This window comes from Eschrichtius robustus, chromosome 14 (genome assembly GCF_028021215.1).
Source record: "Eschrichtius robustus isolate mEscRob2 chromosome 14, mEscRob2.pri, whole genome shotgun sequence".
NCBI classification, from domain to species: Eukaryota; Metazoa; Chordata; class Mammalia; order Artiodactyla; family Eschrichtiidae; genus Eschrichtius; species Eschrichtius robustus.
In genome coordinates, this window is record NC_090837.1 from 26898484 (window position 1) to 26915168 (window position 16685).

Sequence of the window (16685 nt, forward strand, 5' to 3'; positions counted from 1 at the left end):
TCTGCCTGCCAATGCAGGGGACACGGGTTCGAGCCCTGGTCTGGGAGGATCCCACATGCCGCGGAGCGACTAGGCCCGTGAGCCACAGGTACTGAGCCTGCGCGTTTGGAGCCTGTGCTCCGCAACAAGAGAGGCTGCAACAGTGAGAGGCCCGTGCACCACGATGAAGAGTGGCCCCTGCTCGCCGCAAATAGAGAAAGCCCACGCACAGAAATGAAGACCCAACGCAGCCAATAATAAATAAATAAATAAATAAATAAAAAAGAATGACCTCTTCGGGACTTCCCTGGTGGCGCAGTGGTTAAGAATCCGCCTGTCAGTGCAGGGGACACGGGTTCGAGCCCTGATCCAGGAAGATCCCACATGCTGCAGAGCAACTAAGCCCATGTGCCACAACTACTGAAGCCCGGGCTCCTGAAGCCTGTGCTCCTCAACAAGAGAAGCCACCACAATGAGAAGCCCGTGCACCGTAACAAAGACTAGCCCCTCCTCACCACAACTAGAGAAAGCCCACGCGTAGCAATGAAGATCCAATGCAGCCAAAAATATAATTAATTAATTAATTAATTAAAAAAAAAAAAAGAGTGACCTCTTCCTCCTCTCCCTCCTCCTTCTGGGTTCCAGGCCCTTCTGCTCAAACTCACCACCTGCTGCTCCTTTCTCCAATCAGCACAGGTCCTGGGTGCTCACCTCTAGGTTCAGGGAGGAGATATAGGTCCCTGCCCTCAAGGGGCTTGTCACACCCTGGGGAGGCACCAAGGAAAATGACAGAGGTGTGAGGGTTTCTTGAGGCACGAAGGCTCAGACAGGGGCCCTTCAGAGTACAGGGGAGGGGCCGGGAACAGGAGGAGGCATTGCATCAAGAAGGAAGTGCCTCTGGCAAGGCAGGGACTTGGCAATGGTATTCACACTCCACAGGGCTGAAGGGATGCCGGACCTTGGGCCGGACATTTACACCCTCCACTGAGCTCATTGGCACCGCAGGGCCGTGTGCTTAGATGTTCTGTCTCACAGGGGAGGAAGCTGAGACTCTGAGAGAAGTAGCTTGCCCTGCCTCGCCCAGCTGGGAGGAGGGCTCCAGGAGTAGACCCGGATGTGGTCCATGTGGTGAGGCTCTGCCTTGACCTCCCTCTGCCGGCCCAAACCCTCGAGTCCCGCATCCTTACCTGCCCATAGCCTGTGCCCTGGCCTCTGCCCACACTGCCCCCACTGCCCAAGGTGACTGTGTCCTTTCCTCCCCCAACACCGCCTTGTCCCTCTGCAACTGCCAGTCAGGCCTCAGCACATGACTTGCCACCCTGCTTGGGGAACTTGATGGCCTGCAGTGTGCTGGGTCCTGCCGGTGCCGACGCACAAGCCTTCCTTTGACACCCCCAACCATCCTCTGAGGTCAGAACTGTTACCAGCCCCATCGAGAGGAAGAAACTGAGGCTCAAGGGGTCAATCAAGCTTTTCTCAGCTCCCTGGCCATCTAAGGGTCCAGTCCAAGTCTGCTCCTGGACTGTGTGGGGTAAAATAAGGGCTGGGAGACTCAGCCAACCCAAAGGGCTCCCTCTTTCCCTCCTTCCCTGCTATGCCCCCCTACTCTCCCTCCTTCCTTCCTCCCTTCCTTCACAAACCCCATTGGAGGATTTCTGTTTAGTGAATGAAGAAATTAACACGGCACCTGCCCCCCACCCTCTGCCCAGACCAGACTGGGTGCTCAGCCAGACTGGGTGCTCCTTTGATGAAGCAAGGACCGTCCCCTGACCTAGAGCAATGGCCAAATGACTGGACGAAAGGTCTTGCCACTAGTGTCAGTGGGAGATGGACAAGGCCTCGAGCTTCAGGCTATGGAGAGAGAAGGGTGGTCGGAATAGGCCCAGAGTGGAGAGGAATGCAGATGCAGAAGACAGAGGATGGGTCTGTCCTGGCAACAGTGGGCAGCTGCAAGGCAAGATGCTGCTGGCAGCCCCTCGGGGTCCTCGGGAGGCAGCGGCTTGGGGATTACGATGGCACCCGGGTGGCTGGAGCCCATGGGCAGGCTCTGACGGCACCAGTTCAGAGCCCAGACTTGGGTCGCATGGACCAAGGCAGTTTCCTCCTCTGAAGAGGACAGTGTCAGCCTCCCCAGCTGTGGTGGGACCTCAGGCGTCAGGCCTGTCATGTGCAGGTGGGGGTGGGCTGGCCACCCACGGGGGCACACGTGTGGGGAGTGAAGCTGAGGCTGCCAGGTGAGAGGCCAGCCCAGCAGGCCAGGGAGCCCCAGCCGGAGAGCTGGAAGCTGGCACATGCTGTCCCTGCCCGCCCGGGAGGGCGTGGACTGGCCAGAACAGGCAGCAGGGCCCAGGAGTGGAGGCAGAGAATATATCCATCCAGGAAGGGCTGGTGCTGGGGATGCCAGGCCTCCCACGACCTGGAGCAGGAAGCCCTGGGTGGGCTGCAGCTGAGTGACCCTTCCCCTCTGAGCCCCAGTTCCTCCTCAGGCACACAAGGACCATGACAGACTGAGAGGGGCCGGGGGCTTGGCAGGTCTCTCCGCCCGAGATCCAGTCTCAGCTCTGGGCAGCCCTTGCTCTCCTGCCTCAGCTCAGCTGGGGTCTTCTCCCCGTTAGCACCACCCTCAGCCCGCAGCACTGGCCCACACTCCGAGTTCACTACTTTCCTTTGCCATATTTGTGTTTAATGCCTGTGTCTGCCCTTGGACTGTAAACTCCGCGAGGACAGAGGCCACATCTGGTCAGCCTGCCTCCGTCTTTAGTCGCGTATTCACTGAGCGTGGACCATGTACTGGGCACTGAGGAGGTATCAGAGGACAGACAGAAAACACATTGATGGCTCACACATAAGAGAAGTGGGCTGGAAAGCTGGGGCTACTGTGGCCACAGAGGTTGGGGGCTTAAAACCCTCCAGGGGGCTCTCAGGATGGAGCCCAGGGCCCTCACCAAGGCCTCAAGCTCTGCAAAACGCAGGGCGTGGGTGGCAGAGGAGGGATGCGGATCAGCATCCCAGGACCCCACACGACCCAGAGGTCACACATGGAGCACAGGGCTGGCGATGTGGGGCGAAGCCAGCTGTGAGGGGCACGTGCCCCCTCTCAGGATCAGTGGAATCATGGGGTGTTGGGGCAGTGGTGTCTGTGCCCATAATAGACAGGAGGGTCTCTAACCCAGAGGTTCTCAAACTTGTTGCCAGCAGCACACCTTTTTTTCTTTTTTTTTGGCTGCGCCATGAGGCTTGTGGGATCTTAGTTCCCCGACCAGGGCTCGAACGCGTGCCCCCTGCAGGGGCAGCACCGCTGAGTCCTAACCACTGGACCGCCAGGGAATTCCCAGCATACCTCTTTAAACACTATTAAAAAACACTATTCAACCAAAGTACTCCTTAGAACCTGACAAATGACACGAATGAGTGGCCGTGTCCTGTAGGGGCAGTGTCTCCCCTTCAGCTCTGGCATATCCTTCCCACCCCTACAGTATTTTCCAGGAGCCCCGGAACCTAAAGGAGCCCAGTTTGAAAACTACCCATATAATCTATCCCATTCATGTTTTAGGGAAGAAAGCTGAGACCAGAGAAAGCAGTCAAGTTCCCCGAGCTCAGAGTCCATGGGGGTGGCAGGCAGGTCACTGGACAATCAGTGCACAACGTGACAAGTGTGGGATGGCAGGAGCCGGGCACCGGGGCAGCACAGTTTGCTCATCCACTCAACCACATTCCAGAATGCCTCCGATGGGCCTTGGATGGCGCTGTGGGGCTCCCGGGGACTCAGGCTGGGGTCCGCCTCCTGGGTTAAAGCCTGCCCTCCTGCCCTGACTGTTGGCGGCCCTGCTTGGGGCTGCAGCAGGACGTCCAGGCTGTGGCGCCCTGCCCAGTGCCCCGAGGTGACTGTCCAGCTTTGCCACAGCTGCCCACGTGCCCTGGCAAGCCACCTGCTCCCGCTGAGCCTCAGGGCCTCCGCCTCTGTCAAACAGAGCAGTGCTGAGGGTCCCGTGGAGACATGCTCCCCGTGGCTCCAAGACCACCTGGACTGTCCCCGTGTTTCACCTTCCCCCTTCCCCCCATCCACCTCCCCTCTCACAGAGAACATCTGGAACCAAAATTCCCTGTGTTCTTGCCACTTGCCACTGCCCAATGGCATCTCCCATGGCGCATCAGGGTTCAAGGGAACCTAGTTTGAAGAACTTGAGTATTAGGAGTTCCCTGGAGGCTTAGTGGTTAGGACTCCATGCTTTCACTGCCCAGGGCCTGGGTTCAATCCCTGGTCAGGAAACTGAGATCCCACAAGCCTTGCAGCATGGCCCCAAAAAAGAAAACAAAACAAACAACAACAACAAAGAAAAACATGAGTACAACAAAAAGGGTGGAGCCCATAGAGCCAAGTGCTGAATGAACACAGAAAGTGCTTCTCTGAGCCTCGGTTTTCCCACCTGCGAGATGGGTTCAATGTCCTCTACCTGCCTACCTGGGGAAAGTACTGTGTAAGTGAGAGGGCCGTCTGTCTGTCTTGCACCAGGAGCAACCCAGGAAGGTCAGTCACAGAAGAGAGGCTGGGAGGGGGGGGGGAAATTCACTCTGAGGGTCCTGTGGGTGGCTCGTGGCTAGACAGCCATCCTCAGAGCAGCAGAGCCTGAGCTGTGAGAGGGCCCAGGTGCCACCGGGCCAGGTTGGCACCATACCCTGAGAAGCAGAGGTGTTGCTAATGGGATCACAGCATTAAAGACTGGATGCAAATGGCCGGGTACCAGATGTCCATCCGCATTTCCCAGGAGCTATGTGGTACCACAGCAGGAAGGGCAGGGAAGAGCCGGACTTAAGTAGGGGTCCCAGGCTCCCAACCACACAGGTGGCCAGGCTAAGGGAAGCCCTGTGTGTGTGTGTGTGTGTGAGTGTGTGTGCGTGTGTGTGTGTGTGCGCGCACGTGTGCAGGCGTGCGCATGTTCCACAGCTTACGATCCTGCCAACACCTCTCCTGAGACCTGAGCCTCACTCCCGGCCCAGCCTGATGCCTCTGCCCAAGGCCCCAGTGGGCAGCCTTGAGCCTGGGGTCCTCACCCTTGCTGCCAGGTGGTACCTGAATGGGGGAGGCAGACAGGCCAGGTGGCCAGGTGAGGATGTGCTCTTCATGCCCTGCCTGCCTGCCTGGCCCTGGGTACCTCCTTTCTGGGGAGGGACTTTCTTACCCCTCCTCTGAGCCCGCTCTGGGCAGAGACACACGTGTATTAGACACGTCCCTGCTCCAAAAGGAGAGGCACCATGTGGTGTGATCTGAGCTGCAGAGTCCTGGGTCGCCCAAGCCCAGCCTGGAGAGTCAGGGAAGGCTTCCTGGAGGAGGAACTGCTAAGCAGAGGCCAAAGGATAAGATAAGGTTAGTAATAAGTGAGTGGACAAAACCAGGGTTGTGTGGGACCCACTAATCAGCCTATCACCTTGAGCAGAACTCTTAACCCACTGGGGCTTGGGACTTCTCATCTGTCAAATGGGTGGTTTGAATACTGTATGGTAGGGAATCCTCTGGCGGTACAGTGGCTAGGACGCCATGCTTTCACTGCCGAGGGCGCAGGTTCAATTCCTGATTGGGGAACTAAGATCCTGCAAGCCTCGTGGTGGTATGGCAAATAAATAAATAAATAAATACCGAATGGCAAGCATTAGCATGGAGCATGGCACATGTTATTTTTGTGTCGGGCCAGGTTGGTATCCCAGCAGGGGAAACAACACATGCAAAGGCCCAGAGGCCTTTGAGCCAGGGGAATTCTTCAGACTCCTGGAAGAAGCTTGTGAAGGTCCAGGCCAAGCCCTAGATGGGGAGATAGGAACTTGCGCAGACCTCAGTGCAGCTCCTACTATACACCCAGCCCTCGGCCAACGGAGTCCTGGTGTGCCTCCAACCCTGGGAGGCTGGTGCTACCAATATACACATTGTGAAGAGGCTGAGAGGTGAAGTCATCAGTGATCCCTCAGCCAAAAAGTGGCAAAGCCTGGATGGACGCCCCAGACTCTGAGGCTTCCCACCTGCCCTGAGGTATATGGAGTGAGTCCCAGGGAACTCAGAGAGTACCTGGGCTGCCTCCACCATGGAGGCCCTGCCTGACTTCAGCCAAATCCCTACCTTGCAGACCTCAGTTTCCCTAGCTGTGAAAGAGGGACTAGAATTAAAATCAGTGAGCTGCTAGAGAGCCTTGCTCTGGGCACTGTATACTCTTACCTCCTTGAAACCTCACAGAGGAAATGGATGCTCAGAGAGGTCAGGAAACTCTGGGAGGTCACACAGCAAGGGAGGGAACTGCATTATTAGCCCATTTTACAGAAGAGAACATGGGAGCAGCTCAAAAAGCTTAAGGACTATTTGCTTCCAAAGTCCCACCAGCCCTAACCATCTGACACACTGCCCCTTGGAGAGCCATGGAAAGTTCTCTGGCCTTGCTGTATCCAGGGAGGTGGTGTGGGGACCCAGCAGGGCCCATACAGGCCTTTGGCTTTACTTTTTGGGAAAGCAGGTAGCCCCGGGCACTCCTGAGCCTGACCAAAGGGCAGGTTGGGCCCTCATGGTGGCCCCATCCTTCACCTCCCTCCCTGCCTCTCCAACTGGCCGTCCCTGCCTCCGGGTTCCACTTGACCCTCTTATCCTTCCGCAGATGTGAAATGTAAGGCTCCCCGCTGAGAGAAAGACTGGGTAGGGGTCCTCCCACCTGAGACCCTGAGATTGACCAGATGGCATCAGAGTGCCCATGGAATCTGGAGGCAGAATTTTGCAGGTTTGAATTCCAGCTTAGCTACTTCTGGGCCGTGTGACTGTGGGGAGGCCCTTATTTCTCCGAGCGTCCTTGCGGGATGATTGTGAAAATGAACCAAGAAATCACAGGTCAGGGCTATGGTCCTCGAAGGAGCACTTGTCCCCTGTCTCGGCTGGCACCATGCCCAGGCCATGGGCTTGAGACTTCTCTGTAAAATGGGGATAGGAGGTTTAAACAGATAATGCACGCAAGTCCTCGGAAGGGGTCCTTGGATGGGTAGGCACAGTAGAGGTGCAGGAGCCAGATGCCCTCTCCTCTGGGTGAGCCCAGGGCACACCCCGAAGTTTGGGCGTATCCTGTTGCAGTTTCCAGCCACCATACCACCTGAATCCATTGGTGATCTTGAGCCAAACACTGAGCCCCCTTTCTCTAGGCCCAGAGAAGCAGCTCAGGCTTCCCACGGGTTCCTTGGCCTGAAAGGGGTTGTCCAGTGCCTGGAAGAGGGCCGGGGTGGGTCGTAAGGGATATGGTGCCAGGATCAGGGAGAGGCCTGGGGCCAGCGAGACTCGTGGGCATCCTGGGAAGGACAGGGGCTGTGTCCAGCCTGGGTGTCTAGAGCCCAGCGCCAACATAGGCAGCCGGGAGAGGAGCACGGGCTAGCCGCGCCCACTGCAGAGGGTGGGAGAACGCGCCCAGAGGCGGAAGGGGCGCGCGGAACCCACAGGGACCCCGGAAGGGGCTCGTGGGACGGTTGGCCGCGGCCAGGGCAGCAGCCGTTGGCGAGCGGCGGCCTGGGCCAGGCGAGGTCAGGCGTCTTGCCCGGCCGCGACCACCATGACCAAGGACTCGCCCAGCCCTTCTGGCGGCGGCCGCGTGACACCCAAGAAGCCGGCTACTCCGGGCCCGGCGGCGGCGGCGGCGCTGGAGGAGCAGAGGCGGGAGCTGGAGAAGCTGCGGGCCGAGCTGGAGGCGGAGCGGGCGCGCGGGCGGGAGGAGCGGCGGCGCTTCGCTGCCCAAGCGCGACAGCTGCGGGAGGAGGCCGAGCAGGAGCGGCAACAGCTGGTTGATCACCTGCGCTCCAAGTGGGAGGCGCAGCGCAGCCGGGAGCTGCGGCAGCTGCAGGAGGAGGTGCTGCGGGAGCGCGAGGCCGAGATCCGGCAGCTGCTGCGCTGGAAGGAGGCCGAGATGCGGCAGCTGCAGCAGCTGCTGCACCGCGAGCGCGATGGCGTGGTGCGCGAGGCCCGGGAGCTGCAGCGCCAGCTGGCAGAGGAGCTGGTGAACCGCGGCTACTGCGGCCGCACGGGGGCGCCCGAAGACGCCGCAGCACAGTGCCGCTGTCGCCTGCAGGAAGTGCTGGCGCAGCTCCGCTGGGAAACGGACGGAGAGCAGGCCTCGCGCATCCGCCACCTGCAGGCGGCACTCGACGTGGAGCGCCAGCTCTTCCTCAAGTACATTCTGGAGCACTTCCGCTGGCACCCCGCCTTGTCCGGCATCCCCGACCCCCAGGCCGCGCATTCTTCAGAAGAGCCACCCCCTGAGGCCGCCGCCAAGTCCTCATGTCGACTAAAACCCCTTGACGGCCTGAGCGCGGGCGCCCGCGCGCGCTCCCGCTCCCTCGACCGGGTGCCCGCGGCGTGCTCCAACTCCCCGGACAGCGTGCTCCCCGCGCGCGCCAGCTCCCTCGATTCCTTGGCACCAGCGCGTTCCCTTTCGCTCGACAGCACCCTGAGTCGCCCCAAGGCCCCCGAATCCTCCTCTCCAGACGCCTCCATCCCGGGGTCCCTGAGCCCCCCGCCGCCACTATCGGAGCGCAGGAGACCTAGCGACCCGCGAGGAGGGGAAGAGTCCGGGAGTCAGCCCTGCGAAGCCCTGAACCCCCTGCCGCCGGACCCGGACTACCGCGAGCTCCTGAAGCAGAACTCGGAGCTGTCCGAGGCGCTGCAGGTGCTGGCGCGCCGCTGCTCCGGCCTGCGCGAAGAGAACCTGCAGCTGCGGCGCGCGGGCTTCTCCGACAAGGCGGACGAGAAGGTGAAGCGGCTCAAGGTGAAGCACGCCGAGCTGACTGGCCTCGCGCGGCGCCTGGAGGACCGGGCCCGCAAGCTGCAGGAGACCAACCAGCGTGCTGTGAGCGCGCCTGTGCCCGGCGAGAGCCGCGCGGGCCTGGAGCTGTGCCAGGCCTTCGCCCGCCAGCGTGCGCGGGACTTGTCGGAGCAGGCTAGCGTGCTGCTGGCCAAGGATAAGCAGATCGAAGAGCTGCGGCAGGAGTGCCACCTGCTGCAGGCGCGCATCGCCTCGGGCCTCGGCAGCGCCCCGCTCGCTGCGGGGAGCGCCGCCTGCGCCCAGCGGCTCAACATCAGCGACCTGGACCGGCTGCAACGCGAGTCCCAGCGGGAGGTGCTGCGCCTGCAGAGGCAGTTGACCCTGCAGCAGGCCACCAGCAGCGCCCGGGCGGAGGCGGGCAGGCAGAGCGCGCCATGCGAGGAGGCGCGGAGCCAAGTACAGGCGCTGGAGCGCGAGCTGAGCGCGCAGCGGCGAGAGTGCGCGGAGCTGGGCGCGCAGGCGGCGGCGGCGCGGCGACGCGGCGAGGAGGCCGAGGCGAGGCTGCAGGCGGCGCTCAGCCAGGGCGCCTGGCTGGCGAAGGAGAACGCGCGGCTGCAGGCCCAGGCCGACTGGACGGGAAAGGTGGCGGCCGAGAACAAAGACGTGCGCGGGCAGCTGGGCCTCGCGTGCCCGGAGCGCAACGCCGCCGGCTTGCTGTCGGGGCAGCTGTTGCAGCAGGCGGCACGAGAGCAGGACAGGCAGCAACAGCTGCAGCACGACCAGCAGAAGGCCCTGTGTGATCTCCAGACGGCCTGGGAGGAGAGGCGGGCACTGCAGTGTCAGCCTGGTCACCCTCCCCAGGAACCCCGGGAGGCCCCGCCAGCCCCGGAGTCCCAAGTGAGAAGCAGTGGAAGAACCAAGTTGCAGCTAGGGCCTGAGGACCAAGCATCATCTCAGCCTAGCAGAGCCAAACAGGAGAAGAAGGAAGACTCTCTGCTGGAGAACCCAGTTGCCCTCGGGGAGGCAGCCAGTGCCCCCAAAGTGCCAGATAGAGTCCCAAGCAGCCGACCTCTGGACTCCAGGCCCCAGGCCAAGAAAACCAGTTCCCAGTCGAACTCCTCCTCTGAGGTGGAGTCCATGTGGGCCCCTGTGCCATCCTGGCCTACTCTGGACGTGGACACAGCCAACCAGGTGGAGGATCTGGAGCCCTATAACGTGTCCTCGACCCTGGAAGTGGGGGGTTCAGAGGCCCCCACCACCCCCATGTTCAAGGTCTTCCTGGCTCAGTATAGCTACAACCCATTTGAAGGGCCCAACGAGCACCCCGAGAGCGAGCTGCTGCTCACGGCTGGGGATTACGTGTATGTCTTTGGGGACATGGATGAGGACGGCTTCTACAAAGGGGAGCTTGAGGATGGCCGGCAGGGGCTGGTGCCATCCAACCTGGTGGAGCAGATTCCAGATAGTGACGTCCTGGGTTGCCTGCCCCATGAGTTCCCTGACCTTGGCCCCACTCGACTCCCGGCTGGGCAGGGCAAAGATTCGAAGGAAGACACTGGTCACAGCTTAGTACCTGGGAAAGCCCAGGGGACAGTGGACAGGGGGCCACACACGACCGTGAGGGTGGGCTCCAAGACCGAAGTGGTAATAGAAATCTCAGATGCCAAGATGGAAGATGGCCGGCTGGGCTCTCAGCAGAGCATGGGCAAGCGGGGCTTCTCCAGACCTCTTCTGGGGACCAACAGTGTCTTTTGTGTGGCCCCTACGCAACTTTACCTGAAGAGTGTTGCAGCCACGTCAGCCGAGATCACCTGGGTTGGCAGCAGCCACCCCCACATGGTGTACCTGGATGACCTGGAGCGTGCCCTGACCCTAGCGGGCGTGAGCTGCTACACCTTCCACCACCTGCATCCCGGCACGAGGTACCAGGCGAGGGTGGAGGTGCACCCACCGTGGGACTCGCTGCCAGTGCGCTGTGAAACAATGTCCTCCACCATCACCTTCAACACACCCTTGGCGGGCCCCCCTGACCCTCCGCTGGATGTGCTGGTGGAGCGCCACGCCTCACCGGGCCTCCTGGTGGTCAGCTGGCTCCCCGTGACCATCGACTCAGCTGGGTCCTCCAACGGAGTTCAGGTCACCGGCTATGCTGTGTATGCTGACGGGCTCAAGGTGGCAGAGGTGGCCGATGCCACCGCCGGGAGCATCCTGTTGGAATTTTCCCAGCTCCAGCTGCCACTGATGTGCCAGAAGATCTCGGTGAGAACCATGTCGTTCTGTGGAGAATCCCTGGATTCGGTGCCGGCTCAGATCCCTCACAACTGCGTCACCTGTCTCCGATTGCCAGAGATGTCTCCCTTTAGCTGCACCTGCGGGGACCCGTCCACCGGCAGAGTGACCTTCCCCATCTGCCCTCAGAGGCTGGTGCTGGCTCCCCCGAGGGCCAAGACCAGTCCCCACAGCCCCGGAAGCTGCGGGGAGCCCCAGGCCAAGTTTCTAGAAGCATTCCCTGAAGAACCCCCAAGGAGGCAGTCCCCGATGCCCAGACTGAGTTCAGACGGAGAATTTCCAAGTGCAGGGTCAGGCAGCCAAGCCCAGAGGCCCACAGAGGCCCAGGAGCTCTCCAGAAAGGACCAGCTCTTCCAGAAGAGTCCCCAGAACCACAGGCCGCATCTGCCCCGGGGCCAGTCTCGGGGGGAAGAGAACCAGTACCGGCACATGGACACCAGCCAAAGCCCTGCTGCAGGAGTCATCTGTCCATCCCCTGAGTGTGGACCCAGGAAAGAGCCGTGTCAGGAGAAGGCTGCCCTTGAGAAGGTCCTCAGACAAAAGCAAGATGCCCCAGCATTCACCCCTCCCCAGCTGGGTACCAGCCAGCGATACGTGTCTGACTTCTGTGACATTCTGCAGGAGGAGGCAGGGCGCTTCAGTCTATGGGGCACAGAGGGGCGAGAGCAGAGGAAGGAGCTCAGGAGACAGAGCGGGCCAGGTCAGGCTCTGGGGGGCAAGAGAGAGGGCTGGTTCCAGGAGCCCAGCTTGGCGCTCTGTCCCGCTCCATCCAGCAGGATCATCAGGATGTCCAGGGGTGGCGCCCCACCGCTGGGAACGAGGGTGGACCCTCCAGCCAAGGTCTTTGTGGCCCTCTCTGATTACATCCCCCTGGTGATGTCTGCCACCCCAGAGGCTGCAGAGGAGGAGCTGGCCTTCTGGAAAGGGCAGTTGCTGAGAGCGTGGGGCTCTCAGGACCCTCACGGCTTCTATCGTGGCAAACACAATGGGCAAGTGGGCAACATCCCTGGGCACCTGGTGGCCAAGATGGACACGGGCATGGAGTGGACTGGTCGGAGGTGGCATTTGCCGGGGCAAGGGTACCTGCCCTCCGTGGCCCACCTCGATGGCTTTGGGGGGCTTGGAGGCCCCCAGAGCTCCTTCCCCCTGCCGCAGGGGAGTCCCAGAAGGCCCTCACTGTGGACTCCAAAGACCATGGTGGTGGCTCTGGACTATGACCCCAGGGATGGGCCGGCAGGGGGCCTGGTGAAGGCCAAGCTGTCACTGAGGGTGGGGGATGTGGTCACTATCTATGGGCCTGTGGATGACAAGGGATTCTACTATGGGGAGTCGGGTGGCCACAGAGGCCTGGTCCCAGTCCACCTGCTGGATCACATGTCCCTCCAGGGAGAGTGAGTGCAGCTCCCCGCTGGGGTGGTGGCCTCTGGCCGGCTGCACCCCACATGCGGACCCACCACCAAGCCCTCCTCACTTTGTGCGCAGCGCCTGCTCCATGCACCAATGCTCGGAACACTCGGCCGTCCCAGTCCTCCTGGCCTCAAGGGCAGCAAGGCTTAGGTCTGAATGGACCTGTTTCCAAAAGAAAGCAGAGCAAGTAGCCCCCGAGAGGCTGACAGGCTGGTAACCAGCAGGTTTTTGGAGAAGTGCCTTTTTCTGCTCCATCATCAGTACGCGTTTTCTTTAGGAGTTTAGCCTTACTCACCCATTGCCTTGTATGAAAGTCTCAAGTGAAGCCTGCCTCTTAAAAAAAAAAAAAAAAAAAAAAGCGATCAGAATGTTATTTTTTCCATCTTTCGTTCAACTCCTCATTAAAATGTTCATAGAAAAAGGAAAAAGGATATTTTAGAAGTGAAAGCACAATGAAGGAACCAAGCCCGCCTCTCCTCCCTCTCTGCAGACATGTTTCCCTGGCTGGTGGGGGAGGGTGCAAACCCTTTAGGGAGGCTCAGCTCAGCGTCGGCTGGCAGGGCCGCAGAGGGTCCAGCAAAGAGCCAAGGCTGAGAAGCAGGGCCCCACAGGCGGACTGTGTCCCTGGGGTCAGCCCTCTGTGGAGGGTGGGGTCAACGCCTCCCAGCTGGGGGTCCCCCTCTGTATCTTTCCCCAGCGCTTCTCACTTCTGAGGGGCCTCCCTGGGAGGGTGTGTCCACATTCACCCCATTTACAGAAGAGTCACTGAGACTCAGAGGGTCCCCTTGTCTCAGGTCACAGGGCTGCCGAGCTGCTTCCTCCATGGTCCTCTGGGGGCTCCCACTCCAGAAGGTGGGGACCAAGGCTGGTCTTCATTCTTCTCTGCTTCTATTTGACGCTCCACTTTTCCCCATGTCCCCACTGCTGTCAAAGAAAGGGCACCACCTTCCCTGGGGGCAGGGGGAACCGATTGGAAGCATCCTGCCAGAAGGATTGGAGCCAAGAGCAGGTTCTCTGGGGAGTTGGTGAATCAGGTCCAGAAGTTTCCACTGTGCTGTCCCCTGGGCTGAGGTGGGAACAGGGAGGGGCAGGCCCAGGGGATGCCTGAACCCAACCTGCCTTATCCTCAGAGAACATAGGAACCAGCGTGGAGGCCATGTGGTGCATGCACACACTCACCACTTGTGAGTGGAAGCTTCAGGTCTCAGCCTGGGAGGAAACTGTCCACTGAGGGCCATGACCACCCCCTCTCCCGCACAACCACCTGGCCTTCCAGTGAGAAGGTTGGCACAGAGTCTCCTCGGCTGGCTGGAGGGGCAACCCAGACTGGCTCACAATTTCTTTTTTTTTAAATTGGGATGAAATATACATACCATCAAATTTACCATCTCGACCATTTTTAAGTGTCCGGTTCCGTAGTGCTAAGTACATTCACAGTGTTGTGCAACCCATCTCCGGAATGTCTTTTCATCTTGCAAAACTGAAACTCTGCACCCACTACACGACAGCTTCCCACCCCCTCCCTCAGCCCCCGGTAACCTCTAATCTACTTTCTGTCTGTACGAATTTGACTACTCCAGGGAGGTCATGTAAGTGGACTTGCACAGTAAATTGTCTTTTGGTGTCTGGCTTATTTCACTGAGCATAATGTCCTCAAGTTTCATCCATGTTGTAGCAGGTGTCACAGTTTTGTTCCTTCTTAAGGCTGAATCATATTCCATTGTATAGATGGACCACACTTTGTTTATCCATTCATACATCGGGGTTGCTTCCACTTTTTGGGCCCTTGTGAATTATGCTGCTGTGAACACGGGTGTGCAAACGTCTCTCAGCTTTCACAATCTTTCACATCATCAGATCTTTGTGAGCTCACAACCCAGAATAGAACCTGAGGCCCATGAGGAACAAGAAAGCTGTTTTTGCAAGAGAGAACTACCCAGCCCCTCCCGGGGCCTGGGCTCAGGTTGGGGGGCTCAGTGGGCTTCCCACAGTCTGAGGGGGGGCACAAGTATGGTCCCCACCTACTGGAAGAGCAACGAGAGTTTAGCAAGAGGATAGAAGCTTAATCCAGCACTTTCAGAATTAAATACAGTACCACAAATGTAACCCAAGGAGAATTATGCTAGCCATATTGTCCCATCAGTTTTTACTTAACCTCCTCTCCTGACCATTGGCCAGCATCTCTCACCTTTTTTCTGATAGTTGCAGAGTAGTCTGTGTCACGGCCAGGAAGTGACACCCCACCCCTCCCTCCTGCCCCACCCTGCCTGTTTTTCTCCATTGCCCTTACCCACACCTGGTATGTCACCTGTGGTTTTTCTACTGTCCATGTTCCATCCCTACAGCCACCCCACCCCAGCTGGAATGTAAGCCCCATAAAGGCAGGGAGCTCTTTGGCTTGTTCATTGCCCGGCACATAGCAGATCCTCAATAAATACGCTTTCTCTAGTTGCGGAGAGCGGGGGCTACTCTTCATTGCAGTGAGCCGGCTTCTCATTGCAGTGGCTTCTCTTGTTGCGGAGCACAGGCTCCAGGTGCGCGGGCTTCAGTAGTTGTGGCTCTCGGGCTCTAGAGCGCAGGCTCAGTAGTTGTGGCTCACGGGCTTAGTTGCTCTGCGGCACGTGGGATCTTCCCGGACCAGGGCTCGAACCTGTGTCCCCTGCATTGACAGGCAGATTCTTAACCACCGCGCCACCAGGGAAGCCCAGAGCTAGCAATTTTTCATCATCCTCTGTGTGTGGCTCCTGTGCAGGGCTCTGGGGGTTCACATCATGTACTGGGCCTCCCCACCCCCTGGAATAGAGTCAGACATGGACCCCGGGAAGCAGAGGAAGGCTCTAATTCTGATCGCAGGCACTGGGGCAGGTGAGGAGAGAGTCATCCTAGGCGGAGGGAAGAGCAAAGGCCCCGACTCATGGGAATAATGAGCGATTGGACATTTGGGGAAACTCAGGGAGCAGTGGCACGGGCTTGGGGGGAGGCGATGGGGACAGGTGCCCACCTGCTGGCGAGGGCCCCCTCTCCTGGAAGGGTTTCAAAGTCAGTCCCCGGGCGCTTTCTCACGCTGCCACCAGGGGGCAGCCTGCGCGCACCGAGGGCTGCTCCGCGGGGACTGCGCCCCTGGGTCAGGGCAGCAGGAAAAGTCTCTGACGCTGTAGGCTTGGGACTCAGGCCCCGCCCAGGCCTGTTCTCTCCCTGCCCTCTCCCCAGAGCACCCTGGGGGGTCCCCCATGTACCCACAGGAGCCATCCTTCTTCCATCCTTGGGGAGACTGGCCAACCCCAGTGTCCCCAAGGCCACGGGAAGTGTCAGTGAATGAGTAAAGAAACGCAGGGCTTGGCAGGCTGGGGGAGGCCACTGAGCAGCCACCTGGGTCTGAACCCTATCCTGCCAGTGGACAGCTGGGAGGCCTCTCTGAGCCTCAGTTTCCTCATTTGTGGCAGGGCTGGGGCAGGAGGGTTGATTTGAGCAGGTCATATGTACTGAGCACGTGGCCCAGAGTCAGGACCCAAAGGAAGACCAAAGAAGCTGGTGAGGGCACAGGTGATGGGGGTGTGGGTCGGTAGCAAGGCAGATAGTTCTGGGCCCACGTCTCTTCCCCCTGGGGCCCTGAGGTCCTGAAGGCTTTGAGCAGGGGCAGGGGGAGGCCACACAGGTGCAGCAAGGTGAGCAGCTGAAGAAGAGCAGATGCCTGGCCGGGGCCCCTACCGACTGACCAGACGACCTGGAGGCCCAAAGCCTGTCCAGGCCTGCCCAGGAAGGGATGGGGGATGGAAGGATGGAAGCTCAGCTGGCCAGAGGGCAGAGGGAGCTATGGAGTGGGCAAACGGGCAGTATCCGGAGAGTCCGGAGAGTTCTGGAGCTAGGGTCACTGAGCCTGTCCTGGCGCCAGCCACTTCTGCCTGGGGGCCTCTGGCCAGGGCCCAGCACATCGCCAGCCCTCCCCCCAGTCTTTTCTCGTCAGGGACCTCATGTCCCATTCTCGCTCCCCACAATGTCGGCCTGATTTACCCCCCTTCACCGACAAGTAGACAAGAGCTGCACCCACAAACCAGCCTGAAGATGGCCGTGTGGCTCCTCCAGCCCTTCCGGAGGCTCACCTGCTGTGGGGAACCCCATCCTGCTGGGGGCCCCTGGGACCAGCCCATCCTCCCTCTCTTTCTCTCAGTGACTGCTCTCTGCCAATGTGCATATTCAAAACATAATTTTAGGGTGGGAGGGAGGGAGATGCAGGAG

The 16685-nt window shown here is 59.9% G+C and overlaps 1 protein-coding gene across 1 annotated transcript; it reads left to right on the plus strand.

The window, feature by feature from the left end:
- Nucleotides 1-7547: 7547 nt before the first annotated feature.
- LOC137776322 (RIMS-binding protein 3A-like) lies at nt 7548-12599 on the plus strand. Its single transcript, XM_068562697.1, is given in 1 exon segment — nt 7548-12599. A coding segment is annotated over 1 exon segment (5052 nt).
- The last annotated feature ends 4086 nt before the right edge of the window (nt 12600-16685 follow it).